The 24,137-nt window shown below is 35.8% G+C and overlaps 1 protein-coding gene across 3 annotated transcripts; it reads left to right on the plus strand.

The window, feature by feature from the left end:
* Positions 1-23,602, plus strand: LOC110612083 (vacuolar protein sorting-associated protein 54, chloroplastic). 3 transcript variants are annotated; one of them, XM_043954736.1, is made up of 12 exons: positions 1-1,495; positions 2,402-2,573; positions 2,663-2,746; positions 2,836-3,254; positions 3,602-3,755; positions 3,958-4,039; positions 4,812-4,891; positions 8,140-8,301; positions 10,418-10,485; positions 21,329-21,409; positions 21,558-21,813; positions 22,546-23,188. In XM_043954736.1, the coding sequence occupies exons 1-11, from the start codon at positions 1,473-1,475 to the stop codon at positions 21,691-21,693; spliced, it is 1,461 nt and encodes a 486-aa protein (XP_043810671.1). In that variant the 5' UTR covers positions 1-1,472; the 3' UTR covers positions 21,694-21,813; positions 22,546-23,188. The 3 variants fall into 3 exon arrangements, with proteins under 3 accessions (XP_043810671.1, XP_043810670.1, XP_043810669.1); XM_043954735.1 differs by lacking the exon at positions 22,546-23,188 and adding an exon at positions 22,094-22,476; XM_043954734.1 differs by lacking the exon at positions 22,546-23,188 and adding an exon at positions 23,282-23,602 and having other exon boundaries at positions 11-1,495.
* The last annotated feature ends 535 nt before the right edge of the window (positions 23,603-24,137 follow it).

Below are 24,137 nucleotides of genomic sequence, written 5' to 3' on the forward strand. Positions count from 1 at the left end.
AGAATCCTCGGGCATGGTTTGGCTGGTTTAGTGCGGTGGTCCAACAGTTTGGAATGAAGATGAGTAAGTGTGATCACTCAGTGTTTTATAGAAATTCTGATAGTGGAGTAATTCTGCTTGTAGTATATGTGTATTGTATTGTTATCACAGGAATTGACGTTGCTGGCATTACATTCCTAAAAGAATTTCTCAAAACATAGTTTTTATACAAAGGATTTGGGCTCCTTGAAATAATTTTTGGGCATCAAAATTATGCGGTGTAAGAAAGACATTTCTTATCTCAAATAAAATATGTTCTTGATTTGTTGGCAAAAACAGAAAAATTGGGTGCTAAGCCTTGTAGTGCACCAATGACTCCTAATCTTCAATTTACCATAGAAGATAGTAAGCTATTTGCAGATCCTAAAATGTATAAAACATTAGTTGGCAAGCTGAATTATTTGACGGTGACTCGTTCTGATATTGCATATTCAGTGAGTGTGGTAAGTCAGTTTATGTTCTCCCCTACTGTTGCTTAGTGGATGCTTTGGGACAGATTCTTCACTACTTGAAAAGGGCCCCAGGATGGGGCCTCTTCTATGGTAACCATGGACACTCAAATATTGAATGCTTTTCTGATACTGATTGGGCAGGTTCGAAGGTTGATAGGAGGTCAACCACTACATATTGTGTTTTTGTAGGAGGTAACCTGGTCTCATGGAAAAGTAAGAAGCAAAACGTGGTCTCTCGTTCTAGTGCTGAATCTGAATATCGAGTCATGGCACAAGCCGTATGTGAAGTCTTGTGAGTTGTCAACTGTTGGAAGAGGTTGGGCTCACAAATTTGGTGCTTACTAAGTTGTGGTGTGATAATCAAGCAGCTATTTACATTGCCTCCAATCCAGTATTTCATGAGAGGACTAAACACATCGAGATTGATTGTCATTTTGTTCGTGAGAAGGTTCAACAAAAGATAATCTCAACAAGACATATTTGAATTGGAGAACAACTGGGAGATATCTTCACTGAAGCTCTAAATGGGACTCGAGTTAATTATATATGTAACAAGTTGGGCATGATTAACTTCTATGCTCAATCTTGAGGGGAGTGTTATAGGTTATAGAAAATAAATATGTTAATATAGGAAGTAAAGATTGATAGATGTGTTAGTTACTTAATCTTAGGGATTGTATGATCATAGACTTGATTTTCTTTCCTTTCTAGATACGGTCTCTAATGTATAAATATGCTGTGATCTTTATTGTAATAGACAACAAATATTATCTTTCTACACGGAGAAGCCACACACCGGGAATCCAGTGACTGGATCTTGAATGAAGGCCAGTCGGTGGAAAGAATCCTATTGAGATAGGTGGTGAAGAAGAGTGGTTGCTTTAGATAGTGACCTTCAAATGGCAGTAGGTGAAATCTCAGAAGCAGCAAAGAAAAAAGTGAGGAAAAAAATTAGGGTTTCTCAAGGGGAGCTCTGATACCATGTTTGAAGTTGATGGAAAAATGTATGTATATTTCATAATGATTAGTTGTATATGTATACATATATATGTCTATATATTTGTGTGCATATATATATATGTATGTATATATATATATATCTACATTTATATATATACACACACATATATATATGTACATACACACTTGGTCCTGCGATTAAGTTATCTAATTTAGGAATATGATTTATACATGGTTTTACTTTCCATAACAGAATCAATAGTGAACTTTAGACATGGATTGCCCTTGGTCAGAAAAAGTTGCAGATGGTACTTGGCTGTCCCTTATCAACTTCTGAACAATCTATATCGTGATCCATGCTCTGCAGCTCTAATTTGTTGCAACTTTTATACTTTTATAATGAATTCCATGTCTTCTCCTTTCTTAATGAAATTTCTTTTCTATGTACGAAAAGCAAAATCCTTATGATTTTTCTAATTGGTGTTTTGGATAAAAATTTAAGGCCATTTCTTTTTTTGTATGTCATTTATTGTGACCAAACTGAACCAAATAGGAGACCTTTTGAGATTTTTTCAGCCCCTATGATAAATACTTGGAAATTCTGCATAGATGCAAGGTTCAAACTGTGGTGAGAAAGAATAGTAGAATAAAACCTTATACCTAGTCTGAAACTTCTCAGGACTTCTCATGACTGCAAGTTCTCTAGTGAAGGGTTTTGATGTGGCCTTTGTTGCTACTTCCTGGTATTAATTACTGCTTTGGCATTGTGTTGTCTTTGGCCAATTTTTATTGCGACAATATAGCGCAGTTGGATGCCTTTGCATCACCTGCATGAATAAGACTTGCAGCTAACGTATTACTATCAGTTTTCCTTCTTGAATTCATCAGTTTTTTTAGGCTCTTTAATTTGTGCTTAGAAGTTATTTCTGAGGTTTGATTATTTTTCTCAGGGCCGATGTATTGCGAGAGAATGCTGAAGCCGTCTTTGCTGCTTGCGATGCTGCTCATGGAAGATGGGCAAAACTTCTTGGGGTCCGTGCTCTTCTTCATCCTAAGTTGAGATTGCAGGAGTTTTTAGGCATTTACAACATCACTCAAGAGTTTATTACTGCTACTGAGAAGGTTTTTTTTTTTTTTTTTCGGTCTTCAATATTGGAAGCAATAGAATTCATTTGTCAATGTTGGTGACAGTATTTATTTTGCTAAAACAGATAGGTGGCAGGTTGGGGTATAGTATTCGTGGAACACTACAATCACAGGCCAAAGCATTTGTTGATTTCCAGCATGAAATGCGCGTTAGTGTTTCAAACTATCATTTATGATTTAGATTTTAAGAGACCTCATCGTTTTGTTATATGGCTAACCCTCATATTGGAAATTGTAGATGACAAAAATTAAGGCAGTGCTTGATCAAGAGACATGGGTGGAAGTTGATGTCCCTGATGAGTTTCAGGCCATTGTTGCCTCATTTTTTTCTTATGAGGCATTGATATCTGGGGACATTGATGATGCTCAAGGTATCATGACAAAAAGATATGGTGAAGTGGTCACAAACAATGATGGTTCAATACTGGCTGACACTGAAGCACAAAATGCTCCACATCCACTTATGAGGATGGATTCTGGTGAGATATCTTTACAGAGCACCACACAAGTGAAATATGCTCCTGTGGCTGAAGCAACAGAAAGCAATAGAGCAGATGTTACTTCAGCTCAGAGCAACAATAATAATGCGAAGGAGCGTGGAAAGGGTGCCTCTCAAACGCTTGTATGTGGAGGTGTTGGTTATCACATGGTAAACTGGTTAGTTATCTTTGTTGACATTTTTTTTCTGGATTTTCTTTTCTTATTTATTCATTGTGTAGTTTTCTGCATCTCATCGATTTTGTCTCCCTTCTTTGAAAGGCTGTATCCATTTGTCAAGAGTGCAATTCTAGCTATTCACATGAAGTACCTATTATTCAAAAATGAATAATGCTCTTGATGACGTTTTACCTTCCTCTCATGTTATTGACTGATTATCATCTAGATATGTTATTTTGCATGGGAAATATTTATAATTTTGCATCATTAAAGCCAACTTTCTGAAGTAGACGATTTCTGATGCCAATTGTGATATTTTTCTTTTTCTTTTTTGCCCTTTTCACCAGTGGCTTAATATTGCTGAAGATGTTGTCAGAGTACATTGATATGAATAATTTTTTGCCAGCACTGTCTTCAGAAGTTGTACATCGTGTTGTGGAGATATTAAAATTTTTTAATACGAGGACTTGTCAACTTGTTCTTGGAGCTGGTGCCATGCAGGTAAGAATCTCTCTCTAGAATAAGATATCTGCATTCTCCTTAGTGTTACTTGTAGATTAACGTACTAAAGCTGAGATGGAATTTGATACTGTTATCATCAAAGATGAACTATTCTTTTACCTATAATTTTTCCTGCTTTAACATAAAGAAGAAATCTTGGTCATTGTTGTAGCTCTTACTTGGGGTTTCTTCCATGCTGCAGGTGTCTGGATTGAAGTCTATTACTTCTAAGCACTTAGCCCTTGCAAGTCAAGTCATCAGTTTTACATATGCTATTATTCCTGGTAGGTTGATATGTAGATGCTGTTACATCATTGAATTATTAATGAGGATTATTTTTATGTTAATAATGAGTTTTAGGTAGTTGAAATGAATTCCCAAGTTGTCAATTGTTACTGAAGGACTTTGTCTGTGAAGTTATGGACTATTCTCCATCCCACCTGTTTATCCATAAGTTGGATATTTTTGGATTACAATTTGCAAAAACGGAAGTTTGCAGGTCAACATGTGGTTCTCATTTTTATTTACAAGCATAAATCACTTATCGTGCTTGTCCCAAAAAGAAAAGGAAGGGTGGGGGGTCTAGTGGTGGATCAAATCTCTTCCAATTTGTTTAACATTGCGTAGGGCTCACATTGGGAAGCATTGAATCAACATGGATGCATTAATGTTTTGTTATGAAGCTTTACTTTAGCGAATCAAGAGTATCTATGGGAACTTGTGCTAAAAAACACCTAGATGTTCCTTGTCTATGACTAGTTTGGGTCATGCAATGCACAATGGACTGGTTTTCTGAATATGTTTTGCCTAATGCCCTATACTATTACAAAATATTCTTTTGGCATCACTATTGTATATATATGTATATTTTACTCCCTTTCTGTCTTGTGACATATGCACTCATCTTTCTCTCTCTCTCTTTTTTTTTTTTTTTTTTTTTTTTCTGTCATAACAATTCCCCAACCCTTAATTATACTAGTCTGCTTTTGAAATGAAGAAAATTAAGTATCGTTGACTGGCCATTTTGAATAAGTTTACCTTTGTGTTTGGACTAAGAAATCAGGCGAGTTCTTTTCCTTAAAGTACCTGAGATAAGAAAGCCGTTGCTGCTCTCTGAGATGGATCGTGTAGCCCAGGTACTTCTTAATTATTTGTTTAATCTAGTATTTCAGAGCTTCTCTCATATTATTCCTACTTCTAGATTTGGTTTACCCTTTTTTGGAGTGTAGAACTATTTTACTTTATTTCCTGTGGATTGAGGGTGAAAAGATTTTGGGCTCATATTGGGGCGTTATGCATACAAAGATTGTGTTGGTTCCATTGATTGGACTAGACAAGAAAATCCCCTCCTTGGTGTGCCAACTAGATAAAATAAAAATGGATTCGTGTTTATCTGTCGTCTTTTTTTGCCCTCCATTGAGTTCTTGACACAAACGCACAAACATTAGTTCCTTCCGTGAAAAATAATTCCTTGTCTATATGTAAATTGAAAGAACCTTTCAAGGATCTTTTGATTTAATTTTTACTGGCGAAATGACCAAAAAGAAATTCAAATCTTTGCTCTCATTTTCAATTTTAGCTTGTGCTTATAATTTGATCAATTTAATCTTCAAACTTTTACTTTAGTGTCAATTTAAAAATGGGTCATTTATACCTAAACTGTTTAAGTTGAAATAGATCCTTAAAATTAATAAAAATATTTACTAGTATATATTTATCTAATTAATAATGTTTGATTTTTCTGTCCTTATCAGCACGCCATGTTAGTGATTTCGTGTATTTTTATATATCAAATAAATTTATTTGCTAAAATCAAGGTAAATATTTGATCAAATTGATAAAATTAATAGCTTAACCATTGGAAGCATACATTTTTCCACTTGCTACTATACTTCAAAGAATGGAATGAAAAAGGAAGGAGGAGGAATTATGTTTTTGAGATATAAAATTTTTCCTTTAAGTAGGTTGTAAGGTATGAGGAGGGTATTTTAGGAAGAAAATTGTCTTTTAATAGGTTTGACCAGTCACAATCCTTTGAACTCATGGAGCAATGATGGAAGTATTGTGTATTAAGATGGAATGATAATGGAGGGTTTAAGTGTTCGGTTTAAAAATTACAAGAGTTGATCCATTAATTACACTAAAACTTGGATATTAAAGTGTAATTTACCTTTGTTATATTAATAAGTCACTCCCATCTCATCCCTTTCCATTTTTACTATAATGGAGTAGGGTTTCACTTTTTTTGAGATTGTTGAGAAATCTCCATCTTCAAGGAGTGAAAAATGTCATATTCTTTTGCTAGTACAATGGGTGGTGAGAGTGTAGGTTGATGGATGTTAACTATAGGTGTGGGAAAAGGGCTTGGGTAAGAATTTTAGGATCAAGTGAAATTCCCGACAGGCTGTGTTACTATTCTCGCAACATCTGTGGGAGTTGGCATGGGTGGTGCATGTAAAGATAGAAAGAGTTGAAGGGTTGCGGGGTCAATTGAAAGCAGTTGTTGTAATTATGATTATAGCTTTGATGCTTGTTGAGATGAAGATGAAGTAGATTTGGTGCCTGTTAGAAACTATGTTACTTGGAGTCCGGTATGGGTGTCGGATACGGATACATATCCGTGAACTTCCTAAATGGAAAATATGGGGATATGGATCCGAACTCAAAGTGGGTGCAAACTAAAATAAAAGTTATTTTAATTAATTATTGAGGAGCATATGGCACTTTGAAGTTCAGTGTTCAATTGTTCATGGGAGAGTAAAGGATGCTTTGAGACTTGAATTTGATTGTTGGATGGCCAACCATAATTTTAATGTAAAAATATTTGAAAAGGAAAAATTCCAATTAAGCCAAAATGTAAAAAGATGGCAGCCAGTAAACAATAAATAAAAAGGGCCTTCGTTAACCACTTTGTTTTTGCCATCTTAATATTTTAATTTATTATTTTTTAAAGAATTTAATTGGTTATTTTTTCTGCCACTTGACAAAAGGACGTTTGATGGGCTCTATAAAAATTACACATATTTCAAGCTCTCCAACTCTATCTTCTTCTACTAAAATTAATTGCCGACAACTGTATCTTCTTTCACTTCAAGTTGTCAACACCTTAATTCCAGCTTTCTTCTTCCTCTGGTTTTTCATCTTCATTTCTATTCTGTTTCAGCTCTTCCAAAAACTTTTTCCAAGGTTATAAACTATTTGTTTTTGTGTATCAAAAAGTTCTTAATCCCCTTTCTTAGCTAATATAGTGGTTCTATTGAGCTTTAGTAGCATCTTCCTTTGTTAAAACATTGTTCTTTGTGTAATACCCTATTTGCTGCTATTCATCTTGAGAAATCTTTCTTACTAACGTGTTCAACTGCATGCAAGCGTGTTTGACATGTATTCCGGATTGTGTCTCACGTCGTGTCGTGTCGTGTCGTGTCGCTATGGGTGTGGCATGCCTAGACGACTAGTTGAAGTATCGGAGGTTGGAAATATGGAATGTACTGGTTGAAACTATAATAAAATGTGTTTTATGGAATCTCATATCATGTGATTTCAAATGAATTATATTGGTGCAAAATGTTGTGTGTTATCTGTCCAGGGATCAATGTACTGGTGATGGAGGGTTAAATGGTGTTCGTATTAATTACTTGGGGAATATATAGTTTTAAGTAATATAATATTAGTGATGTTAGGGTTTTCTACTTTGGAAGTTTAGTTAAATTAGGGATTAATAAGGACAAGGGTACCCCTGTTATTTCATGGCTCAATGACATTTAAAATAGACCACCCTAGTAATGTCTTTTGCAAATGCAGGAACTAACTAATGATTTTCCCTAAACCATGGGACTAAATAGTTAGCAACTTAAAAGGAAAAGCAAATTTTTTAGCAGAACAAAAAAAAAAAAAAACAGAATAACTAATGCACCTTAATTTGTTGTCATATGTGCATCAGACACGATACAGGCTAACTGTTTCTTCTCTTCTCTTTTATTTTCTAATCTTTTCCTATCTTGGTCAATACTGGCCACTCCCTTATGCCGATGCAGCCTAAATTTTTCTATTTTTATATGTTTAGCTTTATTTAACATCTGAGACTGAAACATCTGCTCATAGTAACATCTAATGCTGAAATATCTTTTTAATTGTTAAATTGATTGTTTATGCAATTGCTGCTGAATGGAAGCATCAAAATAGTCATTATGCTGTCACCTATTGTGGAAGTGAAAGATGATTATTTATCACACTGGATTTATCACTTCATTCATCTTTTATATCCCTTTTACTCCATGCCAAGTTGCTCTTGATTATGGAAAGGCTTCTGTTTGCTTTGGTGACAGACGACTTTGTAATATTTATGGTTATAAATTTGCTTATCCTTTATATGATTTCAATTAAGGATTACAAGGTTCACCGAGATGAAATACATACAAAGCTGGTTCAGATAATGAGAGAAAGGTTGTTGGTTCATTTACGTGGATTACCTCAAATTGTTGAGAGCTGGAATAGACCTGAAGATGCTGACTCACAGCCTAGTCAATTTGCTCGATCTCTTATAAAGGTAATTACTTTAATTCAGGAGGACCAGCTTAGTATATTTGTGGTTGATTCTGTTTCTCTGTGTGTAAAAGTGTAAGTGTGGGTGTGTGTGGGAGGGTGGGTAGGGAGGAGAGAGAGAGAGAGAGAGAGAGTTCAATAGAAATTAGTACCTGTATGAGTCAGACGCTACTCTGGTATACGTTTATGTGGATCCACTTGATTTTTTCTTATAGGATCCTTTGGTTGATATGGTTATATTTGGAGGGAAAGATACAATATATAATGCTTGCACTAATTCTTCAATGAGGTAACACCCTTAGTAGGAGGTACTTATACTCGAATATGAAACTTACAACAGCTTTCCAAATCGCACTCCTGTATGACACACAACCAAGCAAATATTGCTGTGCCAGTCGCTTGACTTGTGCTCACAGGAGTATTAAATTAATGTATGGATATTTAAGATGAGTTGTCGACCAACATTATAAAATATTAATGATCACTGTCTTAAACACTCTTGTAAATATTTTAGTGGTTTGGATATTTTGGTGGATTTTGTTCGAATGCTGATTTTGATTTTGTTACGCTTAATTAAAATTATATCTTTGTGCTGAGTTTTTTCAGAATTTTTACAGCATAACTTGATGGAATCCTGAGTTTTGGGCTCTATTAGGACTTGTTATGACCCACATAAAGTTCTGTTTAGTTTAAGTATCATTTTTTTTCCTCCTTTACTTTTCAGTTCTTCCAAATAAGCAAAGAGTAAAACATATAATGGACATACTGAACATGCTAGCTCAAAATTCTGTATTCTATTGTTTCCATGGACATACTGAACCCAAATGGTGGAAAATGGCTTCCTATATTTCATTCATGTATAAGAATCAGTAACCCTTAAGTTCCTGCTATCCTTGTGCTGGAAATTGGGATTTTAAATTCTTAGTGGAAAGATTTGTAGTTGTGGCTGGTGCTAAAAGTGATCTTTGGATAATTGTAAGTTTTCTGGAGTTGTCGAATAAATTGAATGTGGAACTGGAGCTTCGTGGGCTTGTCTTCTACGCAGTCTTTTGCGTTTCTACAATTACAACTATGGAGTTGTATTTGCACAGCTTCTATAATTATATAGTTGGTTTGCAGTAGTGTTAAAATCTAAATAGAATTATTATTGTTGAGCTTTTATTTATAATTTTATATATTTTACTCGTTTCCTTAGTGTGATCTGGACATGCAAGCCGGCACACTCCATTGATGACCCTATAATTTTATACACCATGAGTTGTTTGTTGTGTTCTGCATTTAATAATCATATGTCACAAGTATTTGGTAATTTTATTGGATTGAGTTGTTTGACTTTGTTGATAAGTTGCTTTGGAAAGTTTCAGCTAGAGTATTGCTTACAGTTCTCTTGAAAATTCTGGCATTTGTTGCATTTAATTTTATTCTCTTAAATTTGTTGGTTATTAGTAAAGGTTTCTCTTCATTTTCATTCTGCAATCCCTTCATAAGCTCTGTATTAGATCTAGGGGCCTGCAGTTTATAGTGTGGGCCGCATCGGCTTTAGGGATGAAATTTGATGCTGCTTGATTGGGAAATTATGGATAGAAAAACAAAATATTACTCCCTCCATTTTTGTCCATCTTTCTTTTTTGGTTGTCCCAAAATTATTCTCCACTTTCTTTTTTTAAACTATAGTAACAGATAAATTGACTATTATAATCCTATTTAATTTTGTCTTATTTTCAAGAAACCTCCCAAAACATCTTTTAGTATTTAATAAAATTTAATTTTTTTTTTTGAGAAAAAACTTAATGTATTTAAGATGGATATAATTGAAAAGTTAATAAAAAAAAATTGTATTTCTTAATATGTGTGAAAAAGCAAAGGGGACAAAAATTATGGGACGGAAGAGTAATTCTTAGAAACAAGAATTCTTTGTATTCCCTATTTGGTGTAGACTCACTACATGAAATTACTTCCTGAAAAATATACCATAAAAAAAAATTTCTACACTTAAATGAATGTATTGATCAGTAAAAGAATTAGTATTGAAGTGCTAATTGATAATAATCTCTTTAAGTTGTGTAATAAAAAATTTCCTTTATCAATTCTAACTGATTGGCTCCTCAATTTGTTCTCAGGAAGTTGGATACCTTCAACGTGTCTTATCTCGAACTTTACACGAGGCAGATGTTCAAGCAATTTTTAGGTGGGTTTTCCTTGTTTTTAGCATGGTGACAAATTAAATTTCTGCAACATCAGTAAATTATTTTTAGTTTCCTTTGTGTTCTCATGGTAATGCAGAATTGCAGAAGAATCTAGATATGATAGAAACCCTGAATGACTTCAACTTAGTATTGAGGCTGAGCTAGGTGTCCTTTTAGCATGTTTTAATGCTTTGATTCTTCTTATTTGAATGCTCAGGCACAAAGAAAGACAGGCACATATTTTTGTGTCTTAGCACTGAGATTCTTAAAACATTTGTCATGTCAAATACTTTCTGAAGCAGTTGGCCAAAGTATAATGCTTGTCCCAACTTCTTGATGATGTTCATGTAGGTATAGTGCAAGTGGATTCCTTAATATTCTAAGTTGGCAGTAGAATTAAGTAATTCTTTAGGAAATAGAAAATTATGACTCATATGGGTGGTCATCTTACTATTATACCTTCTTAAACTAAGGTAAATGGAATGGGTAATTGGGTACTTGGTAGACAGTACCTATATGACTTTCACCAACCCCCAGCCCTTCACAACATATTTCTCCCTTTGAAATTTCCAAAATTGATTTCTATTGTGAACTCAAGGTTTTTCGAATGATGTTATAAATTGTGCACTATCTTTTTGGGTTGACAAGCTATTTTGGATTGGATTGGTTAGATTTTGCATTATTTTCCCCCCTTCCATTTTACTTCAAAAATTTGCTGGATTTCTTTTTTATTGAACTTGAACTTGCTATTGAAATCATTATATACACTAAAAACTCATTTTCTTGACAATATTCTAAGAATATTTCATTTACAAGTGAAGAATTTTGAGAAAATTTTGAGTATTTTTGTATTTCACTCTTAATCTTTACAATTGGTCTACATGACTATTTATACACAAAGAATCATATCTAAACAGGAAGTAAATAATCAAATAATAATTACAGAGATAATTAAGGATCCTAATTAGATCAAATCAAATCTCTAGAATCAGCTAGGATTAGTTAAATAAGTCAACACTCCCCCTCAAGTTGGTGCAAAGATGTCACACATGCCCAACTTGCAAATCAAATTATGGTAGATCTTGTTGTTAAGCCCTTTAGTAAACACATCGCAAGTTGCCCCGTAGAAGTCACATGAACTAGGCTCAAGACACCGTCTGTTAATTTTTCTTTAATGAAGTGCCGATCAATTTCAATGTGCTTGGTTCGGTCATGTTGGACTGGATTTTATGCTATACTTATAGCAGCTTTATTGTCACAATACAAAGTTATCTTGTCTCTCTCGGACAATCTCAACTCTTCCAATAACTTCTGTAACCATAAGAGTTCACATACTCCTTGGGCCATTGCTCTGTATTCTGCTTCCGCACTTGACCGAGCAACAACACTTTGTTTTTTGCTCCTCCAGGTGACAAGGTTCCCCCCCACAACTGTGCAGTAGCCAGAGGTGGATCTCCTGTCATCGAGAGATCCTGCCCAATCTACATCTGTAAAAGTTTCAATTCGGAGATGACCATGTTTGGAGTAAAGAAGCCCTTTCCCTGGCGCAGACTTTAGGTATCTCAAGATGCGAAGTACAGCTTGCATATGAGTCTCGCGAGGGTCATGCATGAATTGGCTGACTAAGCTAACAGCATAGGCTATATCCGGTCGAGTGTGTGAGAGATAAATCAACCTTCCTACCAATCTCTGATATCTTTCAATATCCACGGACTCACCAGTTCCTGCTTTTAGCTTGTGATTACTTTCAATGGGAGATTCTGCTGGTTTATACCCCATCATACCAGTTTCTTCCAAAAGATCCAGAATGTACTTTCTTTGGGAGATAAAAATTCCTTTTTCTGATCTAGCCACCTCGATACCTAGAAAATATTGCAGTTTTCCCAGATCTTTGATTTCAAATTCCTGGGCCAACAACCTCTTTAGTTGAGCCATTTCCTCTTTGTCATCACCTGTCACCACTATATCATCAACATACACAATAAGAAGGGTGATCTTACCCTTATGATGTTTGATAAACAGAGTGTGATCAGCATTGCTTTGTTGGTAACCAAATGACATCATGGCTCTGCTAAACCTGTCAAACCAAGCTCTGGGAGATTGTTTTAGCCCATACAAAGCCTTTTTTAACCTGCACACCTTTCCTTGTGTCTTCTCATCAGCGAACCCAGGAGGAATTTCCATGAACACTTCTTCCTCTAAATCTCCATGGAGGAAAGCATTCTTCACATCAAACTGTTGCAAGTCCCAGTCCAAGTTGGCTGCGCAAGATAACAAAACTCTGATTGAGTTCATTTTTTGCAACTGGGGCAAATGTCTCTTGGTAATCCACTCCATAGGTTTGGGTGAATCCTTTAGCAACCAATCTGGCCTTAAACCGTTCAATTGTGCCATCAGCTTTGTGTTTCACTGTGAACACCCATTTAGAGCCAACGAGTTTCTTCTCAGGTGGGAGAGTGACAAGCTCCCAAGTCTCATTTTTAGCCAATGCTTTCATTTCTTCAATCATTGCTTTCTTCCATTTAGGATCTGCAAGAGCTTTCTTCCAATCCTGTGGAATAGACACAGAGGAAATAGACAAGACAAAGGCTCTATAGGAAGGAGATAAAGATTCATAAGAAACAAAGTTAGAAATAGGGTGTTTAGTGCAAGATCTGACCCCTTTTCTTTGTGCAATAGGTTTATCTAAGTCATCGAAACATTCAAGAGTTGTGGGTAACTCACCAGAAGAAAGAGTTGTGGGTAACTCATCAGAAGAAGATTCATGACTGGGTAACTCACCAGGAGAAGATTCTTGACTCTGAGTAGACTGCATAATGGCTTCTTCTGCCTTGTCTCTCCTTGAATACCTTCTCAAATCTGGCTTGTCCAAACGACCAGTTCTCTCTCCCTGATTGGACATCTCCCCCTGTTTACTAGAACTCAAACTTTCTAGTTGAACCATATCATTCAGAATCACAGAATTCGGGATTACCTCTTCTTGCTCATTATTCTCCCCCTGAAGAGGTGAGTGGGTGGTGCTGAAGTAGGGTTCAGTTTCTCGGAAGGTAACATCCATACTAACGAAGTATTTCCTAGAGGGAGGATGATAACACTTGTATCCTTTCTGTGTTGGAGAATACCCAACAAACACACATTTAAGGGCCTTGGGATCCAGTTTTCCTGCCGTCCTAGTATGGACAAAGCAAACACACCCAAATACTTTTGGTGGAACAACATATGAATTCTTCCCTTGTAGAACCGCCAAAGGACTCATAAAGTCAAGGGTCTTGAGAGGCATTCTATTGATAAGATAAGCAGATGCAAGAATTGCATCTCCCCAATATGCTTTGGGTAGATTCATGGTGAACATAAGAGATCGAGCTACCTCCAATAGATGCCTATTTTTCCTCTCAGCAACGCCATTTTGAGCACTAGTATAAGGACAACTAGTCTGGTGTATTATCCCATTACTCTCCAAATATGCAGAAAAGCTACTATCCATGTATTCTCTTCCATTGTCAGTTCTCAAAATTTTCACCTTAGTATCAAATTGAGTACAAACCATCTTATGAAAGGATTGAAAACAAGAAAAGACATCACTTTTAGCTTTAATCAAATAGACCCAAGTCATTCGAGTACAACAATCAATAAAGGTGACAAACCATCGATTACTAGACAAGGAGACAGTTTGAGTAGGCCCCCAAACATTAGAATGAATAGTCGCAAAAGGTATTTGACTTTTATTATGACTCAAAGGATAGGATGTTCTAGTGTGTTTAGCATACTCACAAGCATCACAAAATAGAGAATCAAACTGAGTTCTAGCAAACAAATTAGGATAAAGTTTTTCTAAGGCAAAGAATGATGGATGCCCTAACCGTCCGTGCCACTGTATTATTTCTTGATTGACATCCTTATTTTCTCCAAAACAGGCTTGAGATATCGAAGAACCTGGATCACCCTCCAACATATATAAGCCATCATGCAGTCTACCATTGCCAATCCTCTTTCCTGTGTGAAGATCCTGAATAGCACAATGATCAGGAAAAAATTCAATTTTACAATTAAGGGCATTGGTGATAGCACTAACAGATAAAAGGTTGACAGGAAAGTGGGGAACATGGAGGACAGATGATAATTTAATATTGGATGTGCAAATAACAGAACCTGTTCCGGATATGGGAGTAAGGGAGCCATCAGCAATTTTGACACTATCTTTGGTTAGGGAGGGAAAATAATTGAGAAAACCTTTAGAAGAACCTGTCATGTGTCTATTCGCACTAGAATCGATAATCCATGGAATATTATGAAGAGATGAAGTATTACCTGACTTTACAAAGTCAGATGTGGCACTAAAGAATGAGGAATCAGAGTTAGGAATCGAGACTCTTTTACCTTCTGCTATTGACACCCTTTTACCTTCTGTCATTGACACCCTTTTACCTTCTGTCATGGTAAAGGTTTATAAACTGTGACAGAATAGGAAGTATCCAAGGTTGTACACACAAGAGAGCCCAATCGATTCACCAAAAAGACCGGGTAGCAGCACGGGAAGGTCGGAAAGATGATCGGAATCGTCGCTGGAGTGATCGGAGCAGCAAAGCAGTGACAGATGATGGGTCACGCGCCGGGAAGCGACGGGTCACGCGCCGGGAAGGGGTGGCGCGTGAGCCTCACGCGCAGGCTTTTCCGGCGTCGGAGCTGGTCGATCGGCCGGCGGCAGTCCGGCGGTTCTCCTGGTGCCGGCGGTGAGAGAAAAAGAGGCTCCTAGATGGGTTAGTACCAAAATTGGTAGATCTAGGGTTTTGAAACCCTAAAAATGAAAAATTGAATTTGGACTAAAAAAATCAGGAAAAGGCTTTGATACCATGAAGAATTTTGGGAAAATTTTGAGTATTTTTGTATTTCACTCTTAATCTTTACAATTGATCTACATGACTATTTATACACAGAGAATCATATCTAAACAGGAAGTAAATAATCAAATAATAATTACAGAGATAATTAAGGATCCTAATTAGATCAAATCAAATCTCTAGAATCAGCTAGGATTAGTTAAATAAGTCAACAACAAGCAAGACATATCATTTAAATATTTTATGGTAGCCACTCGGGATTAAGTTTTAGTGTATTTAATGCATTAGTTAAAGCGAGTAATTAGAAGAAAAAAGTCCCTTGGCATCAAAAATCACATTTTAACTAATAGATGCTTCACAGATATTTTAAAAGCGTCAAAAAACATAAGTGAAAGTACACCAAAAATAAATCCAAACAATGTTGTTGAACTATCAGAAGGCTCATTTTAATTTTTGAAGAATGGAAGTGCTTCTTGCTTTTAGAGGAAAAGAGAAAATAGAAGTGCGTATCAATGAGGATATTTTTATTAGTCAGTTTATCCATTATTATATTTTATCTTTCATAAGATTTTATACCTGATTAGATTTTGACTCGATATATTCACATATTACTAAGCATGTGAGAAAAGTGTGTGAAGTACAATGTATATACACAACTTACAAGTGGGCTGAGACACATTAATAACCCCATATAACAATCCAGCCCATTACCAGAAATTATCATCAACATAGATTAAAAGCATCAAGAATGCCTTCTGTTGACTGTCTAAAGAGACAATGATCATTAGGAGATTGAGCAAAGCCCAATTCCTTTAAAGAACTAGTGAACTGAACGTTCCATTGCCTAGATGCCTGTCTGAAATCATAAAGACTTCTTAAGTAGACAAACTTGACCAGCAGCAGCCTTAGCGTATAGCATCTGCTGTGGTGGGAGCATATACACATCTTCATCTAGATAGCCACGAAGATATGCATTATTAATATCTAATTGATAGATAGGACGTTGATGAACAGTTGTCACAGCAACGAATAACCTCACTATGACTAATAATCATCCCTGGATGATCTGGTCCCTTTAATGCTAGAGTATTTGCCGCTACTGTTCCCTCTGTTCCTTGAAGTATCAAAGGATTAACCACAACGTTCCGAGCTCACTTCACCTTCTTCTGCTTCTTGTGGATTTCTTTGTGTAGAAGGATAATATTTGTTGTATTTCACAATAGAGATTACAATCTATTTATACATGAGAGAGGGTATCTAAATAGGAAGGAAAATCAAGTCTATGATTATACAATCCCTAGGATTAAGCAACTGACCCATCTATCAATATTTACTTCCTATATTAACATATTTACTTTCTATAACTTATAACACTCCCCCTCAAGTTGGATCATAAATGTTAATCATGCCCAACTTGTTACATATATAATCGACTCGAGTCCCATTTAGAGCTTTAGTGAAAATATCTCCTAATTGTTCTCCAGTTCGGATATGTTCTGTTGATATTATCTTTCGTTGAACCTTTTCACGAACAAAATGACAATCAATCTCGATGTGTTTGGTCCTCTCGTGAAATACTGGATTGGAGGCAATGTGGATAGCTGCTTGATTATCACACCACAACTTAGCAGGCACCGAATTTGAAAACCCAACTTCTTCCAACAGTTGACGTACCCACAAAATTTCACAAACGGCTTGTGCCATGGCTCGATATTCAGATTCAGCACTAGAACGGGAGACCACATTTTGCTTCTTACTTTTCCATGAGACCAAGTTACCTCCCACAAAAACACAATACCCAGTAGTTGACCTCCTATCAACTTTCGAACCTGCCCAATCAGCATCAGAAAAGCATTCAATATTTGAGTGCCCATGGTTACCATAGAATAGGCCTCGCCCTGGGGCCCCTTTAAGGTAACAAAGAATCTGTCCCAGAGCATCCCACTGGGCAACAGTAGGAGAGGACATAAACTGACTTACCACACTCACTGAATATGCAATATCAGGACGAGTCATAGTCAAATAATTCAGCTTACCAACTAATCTTCTGTACCTTCCAGGATCTGCAAATGGCTCACTGTCTTCTGTGGTAAGTTGAAGGTTAGGGGTCATTGGGGTACTACAAGGCTTAGCACCCAATTTTCCTGTTTCTGCCAACAAATCAAGAACATATTTTCTTTGAGATAAGAAGATGCCTTTCTTACACCGCATAACTTCAATTCCCAAGAAATATTTCAAGGAACCCAAATCCTTTGTATGAAACTGTGTTTTAAGAAATTCTTTTAGGGATGTGATGCCAGCAATGTCACTTCCTGTAATAACGATATCATCCACATATACTACAAGCAGAATTACTCCACTATCAGAATTTCTATAAAACACTGAGTGATCACACTTACTCATCTTCATTCCAAACTGTTGGACCACCTCACTAAACCTGCCAAACCATGCTCGAGGACTCTGTTTCAAGCCATAAAGGGATTTTCGAAGTCTACAAACCTTACCTGACTCCCCCTGAGCAACAAAACCAGGTGGTTGCTCAATATAAACCTCCTCCTGAAGATCACCATGAAGAAAAGCATTTTTAATATCCAGTTGATGCAAGGGCCAATCATGAGTAGCCGCCAAGGAAATAAACAATCGGACAGATGCGAGCTTGGCAACTGGAGAGAATGTATCAGAATAGTCAACTCCATAAGTTTGTGCATAACCTTTGGCCACTAAACGGGCCTTGAGGCGAGCAATAGATCCATCAGGGTTTACTTTTACTGTAAACACCCATTTGCACCTAATAGCCCGCTTTCCTGGGGGCAAGGACATCAACTCCCAAGTACCATTAGTGTCAAGGGCCATCATTTCCTCTTCCATTGCAGCACGCCAACCAGGATGGGACAAAGCCTCAATAACAGTTTTGGGAATTGAAATAGAATCTAAAGCAGTGACAAAACAACGAGAAGAGGAGGATAATTGATCATAAGAGACACAAGATGAAATAGGATAAGTGCAAGTACGTTTACCTTTGCGAAGAGCAATGGGCAAATCCAAATCAGACGGTGAAGGATCAGTGGGAGCAGGATCTGTCGACGAAGAAGCAGGTAGCGGAACGGAGTCAGAGTCCTCTAAGCGTCTGGAATACACATGAAAGATGGGAGGGCGACCTGGCACATGAGCGAAAGGTGTAGGAGTAGTCTGAGGAGACAAAGAGCGAACAGTGTATAACAAGAGGTCATCTTCCTCCCCCTCGGTGTTATAAACAGATGATGGCGGAAAAAATGGAGTGGACTCAAAGAATGTTATATCCGCAGACACAAGATACCGATTCAGATCAGGAGAAAAACAACGATACCCTTTCTGACGTCGAGAGTAGCCAAGGAAGACACATTTGAGTGATTTAGGATCCAATTTAGTAACCTGTGGACGAACATCACGAACAAAACATGTACAACCAAACATACGTGGCTCAATAGGAAACAAAGATTTAGTGGGAAACAAAATGTTATAAGGGATATCACCATGAAGGATGGAGGAAGGCATGCGATTGATAAAAAAACAAGCAGTGAATACAGCATCAGCCCAAAAACATTTAGGTACCTTCATTTGGAATAAGAGAGCTCTGGCTACTTCAAGAAGATGTCGATTTTTTCTTTCAGCAACTCCATTTTGTGAAGGAGTGGCAACACAAGATGACTGATGAAGAATCCCTTTTTGTAACAAATAAGATTGAAATTCCCCAGAGAGATACTCGTTAGCATTATCACTTTGCAATATACGGATGGAAGTATTGAATTGGGTTTGGATTTCAACATAAAATGCACAAAAAACAGAAAATAATTCTGAACGACTCTTCATTAAAAATAACCAAGTAGTACGAGAGAAATCATCAACAAAAGTAACAAAATACTTAAAGCCAGACTTAGACACAACAGGACAAGGACCCCAAACATCTGAATGTACTAACTCAAAGGGGGACGAAGCCCGTTTATTGACTCGAGGCAGTGTAGGTAAACGATGATGTTTGGCAAATTGACAAGACTCACAATCTAGAGTAGACAAAGAATGAAACTGTGGATATAACTTCTTTAAAACTGAGAGAGAAGGATGCCCCAAACGACAATGAACATCAAAAGGTGTTAAACGCGTGGAGCATACCAGAGATCGAGGAGATCGAGGTAGTTGCTGATCCAAGACGTAAAGACCCTCTGACTCACTCCCTCTACCAATAATCTGCTTCGTCGAAAGATCCTGAAAAACACAGTGATCAGGAAAAAATGAGACACGACAATTCAATGCACGAGTGAGTTTACTAACGGAAAGCAAATTAAATGTGAACTTAGGGAGACATAACACAGAGGATACAGAAAGAGAAGGGGTTAAGTTGACATGACCAGAACCAATGATAGAAGATTTAGTGCCATCAGCAAGAGTAACATAAGAAGGTGATGTACGAGACTCAAGATTGGACAAAAGCGTAGAATTACCTGACATATGATCGGTAGCACCAGAATCAATAACCCATTTTGAGGATGAAGACACAAGACATGTAGTAGAGTTACCTGACTCGGCAAGTGCAGTGATAGAGGAGGAATTAGAGGATTTTAGAGATGCCTGGTATTGGACGAATTGTGCATACTCATCTGCAGATATCAAAATTCCTTGATTGGAAGATCCATTCAATTTGTGTTCCGTGATTTTAGTCATCATAGTAATCACATTAGTTACGGTGGTGATTTTCACTTCAACCATGACAACAAACCCAAAACGACAGCAACAAAAGAAACACAGAATCAGAAAATAGTACCCGACGTGAACAGTACCACGTGAACAGTATCGATGAACAGTACCACGTGAACAGTATCGATGAACAGTACCACGTGAACAGTATCGATGAACAGTACTCGTGAACAGTGTCGATGAACAGTACTCGTGAACAGTGTCGATGAACAATACTTGTGAACAGTTCCGATGAACAGTACCGATAAAAAACACCTCCCCCAAAATCCGAACGGCAAATAAATCTCAGATCTGACAAGGGAACGATGTGGCGACTCCATCGATGGTGAGATCCAAATAATACCTGTTATGGGTAACCCAAATAAACAGAGCCCTAAGTCTCCAAAAAAAATTTTTTTTTTTTTTTTTTTTCTTAAAAAAACTTTGACGGGAGAGAAAAATTAAATCTCTACGAGAAAGGCTCTGATACCATGTAGAAGGATAATATTTGTTGTATTTCACAATAGAGATTACAATCTATTTATACATGAGAGAGGGTATCTAAATAGGAAGGAAAATCAAGTCTATGATTATACAATCCCTAGGATTAAGCAACTGACCCATCTATCAATATTTACTTCCTATATTAACATATTTACTTTCTATAACTTATAACACTTTGGTCCACCAGATCAAGAACACTGGCGAAAAACATTTCCAACTACCAAATCTTGCTGAGAAACATAACTGCTTCCTAGCAAATTTCCCACTCTGATACCATGACAAAGCTTGGGAAGGAAATGAAAGTTGTATCATTCTGAGGAAGTAGAGTTTATATACAAATAACATACAAGTGGGCCAAGACACAAATACAATAATAAGCCCTTATAACCATTTAGACTTACTATACTCTACAGCATGCACCGACACATTTTATTGTTTATAACAATTAGTCTTAAACTGAATATAGTCATATGATTCATGTATGAATGCAAGGAAAAAGTAGTTTTCGCCTCAGTTTAAGTGATTTTATTATTCTTTTAATCAATAATACTCAGTTTTTAATTCAATTTTGTAATTGTTTTAATGTATGCTTATGGAAATATGCTCAGTAGAAATGTAAGTTTTAAATTTGAAAATTAATATAGAATATGAATTTTAATTTTTTTTTTTTGTGTGTGCGTGTGATCTATGAACTGGTTTTATTATCTTTTCACGTTTTTTATATTAATAAAAACTCTTGCTGCTCGTTAAAGCGTATTACTTCATAGCAACCATTTGTGGTACTTTTTTGCAGGCAAGTGGTTATAATTTTCCATTCGCAAATTTCTGAAACATTTTCACGGTTAGAGATCAGCACTCCGCAAGCAAAGGACAGGTTTTATTGTTATTCGTTAATATGTTATGCAATGAACTTTTAGATATATTTGCATTTGTCTGTTCATTATCTGCTTCTATTGTAATTGTTTTTACTTTTCAGAACTTAATTAGTAATTGTGGTTCCATTTTCTTGTTTCCTTTGCCAGGCTTCATCGTGATGTTAAACACATTCTTGGATGCATTAGGTCATTACCTACTGATAACTTTAGCAATTCTGGTACTCCTAACTGGGGGCAACTCGATGAATTCTTGATACAAAAGTTTGGAGCTGAAACTGGTTAGAGAACTGTTGTCAAGTACCAATCTGATCGCTTTTTAATGAGACTTTGAGGAAACATATAGAGATCTCAGAACCAGTTCTCAGCTTATACGTTTACGGTTTTCCTGTAGAATAAAATTGAGGTAATGAGCTTATACATATTTTTACGTTCATATAATACCTGCTTTTTTTTTTTCTTTTATTCGCAACTAGATGTAAAAAAGCATACCAGCAAAATTTGAACTCTTGATCACAAATTTCAAAGCATAACTGTTATTGGCAAGCTTTTGTAGTAATTTACCTTCCAACACAAAAAACTTTATAGACTTAGAGAAGTTGGTAATGTACAGTGCGCATTTGCTGTGTTACTTGGTTTCTGCATCATTATATATCCTTTCATTGATGGCCTACATCATCTTGTAGGTTTCCTTGGAGTTGCATGACTCTAATATCTTCTGGTTTCCCAGTGTTTGAACAGCAGCGACAATATTATTCCATGTTGTTCTATGTCATATACCCTTATTTAGAAATTATATTCTTGACAATTGCTAGAAACCATCAATCACTTCTTGTAATATCAATGTCTGTCTCTCATCACGAATGGCTATAGTGATTCTAATTCTAAATGAAATCATTAGGACCAGATGTCATGAGACTCGGATTTTCCTGGCATCTTGTGAGTTGCCTTGCTGAGACCTCAAGTGGATTTCTGAGATCAAACTGCTCATCTTATGTGGAAGGATATGGTCTGATAGATAGTTATCTTAATTGGTTTAGGCAGCTCTATATGGCTGCAATTTTTCTAATTTATTTTTTTCTTTTTACAAGTCTTTCTTGAACATAAAATGATGACTTCTTGATTCCCACTTGGGTAGGTATTAGTCAACGTGTTGGGGGTAACTGACAATCATCTCAAGGCAGATTGTGGTGTTTATTCTTACACTGAAAACTCCCCATTCTGTGGAAGGCAATGTCAATTTTTACACAATCATACAATCATCAATAGGATGCCTTGAGCACAGTGGTTTATAGTTTATATTTTATTTTAAGGCATAAGGATTCTGGAGTAGCATTGTGAATCGTGATGGACGACTGCTAAACGGAAGGAACGAGCAGGAAATTGATAGAATCGTTGGAGCCTGTATGCAATGGATGAAACTTGATTGTTTGTGCTGTTGCTGCATTTTCTTGTCCAAAATTTGGAGAAATACAAGGAGCGATTGGCATGTAGAACCAATTAACTTGGGAAAGCATTCAAATAAAATTCCATGACAAATAGAGGCTGAAATGAGTTGACTATCACTATGAATTACTTGCATGTGACTGCATGAAAATGGTAGTTTAGGTTTTAAAATAAAGCTGATTTCTCTATGTAAATACTTGAGACTAAGTAAGCTTCCATGTACTATTGGTACTATGCTCTTACTGGGTTTTCTCACTTAACTAATTGAACTTCATTGTATGACTGGTACTATGCTCTTCCCGGGTAATCACAATTCAAGACTATTTAAAAGAAAATTGAAATTGACTTTATCGAATTTGAAGCATCTTACATAGACAAAGTTGATTCTAATTTCTCAATAAGCTGCATCTGATTTAAAATTTTGGCAGGTGTATGGGGTTGCTTTTATCTAGATTCGTGCTTTTGTATCACATTGGGGGAAGTCTCGAAAGCATATTTTTGCAGCAGTTGAACACCGTATACATTTTGTTAGTTACCGAGTACGTTTCTTCTTTGTATCATTTTTGGTTGCTTGAACACTTCATATCCTGATTTCATTTTGTTTTGTAATATCATTATTGAGTTTTTCCCCCCTTTATTCTTTTATTTTATTTTTTGCTGTATGCCTTACTTATATTGGCCAATAATCGTGTGTGAAGCTCAAAATTCTTTGTTCTATTGCAAGTCTCTGTCTATCATGTGTTGTGATTTATTAGATATTATACGAGTATTCCAACTCTTATGTCTTATTTGAAAAATTTTTGAAGAAATGAATTTTTGTTCTTAATTCTTATAATTGGCGATGTTTGTGAGAATTGATTTTAAATTAAAATAAAATTTTATCAAAATTATAAAGATTTTATAATAAATGATTTCATATGGCTATTTATATCAAGTGTACTTATTTAGCTCTTGAGAATTTTTTTCTTTGTTTTTTGTTTTTTAAAAATTTATTTTAACTTCAAATTTGCTTGTATTTATTTAATTGATATTTAATTCTTTTTTTTTAAATATTTAATAGAGTATTAATATTTAATGTATTTAAAATTAATATTAAGAAATTAATTTTAAAAAAAAGGAGAGTCCATTTTAATTTATATCTTCTAATGGTAGAAATATGTGAAAAATATTAATGATGGTTTTTTAAAAAGTTTTCTAATGTGATAAAAATTATTATTACTAATAAGAATAAATATTTATGTTTAGTTAATAATAATAAGAATAGTGAAGTGAATAAATTTAATT

Source organism: Manihot esculenta, chromosome 3, assembly GCF_001659605.2.
Source record: "Manihot esculenta cultivar AM560-2 chromosome 3, M.esculenta_v8, whole genome shotgun sequence".
Classification (NCBI taxonomy): Eukaryota; Viridiplantae; Streptophyta; class Magnoliopsida; order Malpighiales; family Euphorbiaceae; genus Manihot; species Manihot esculenta.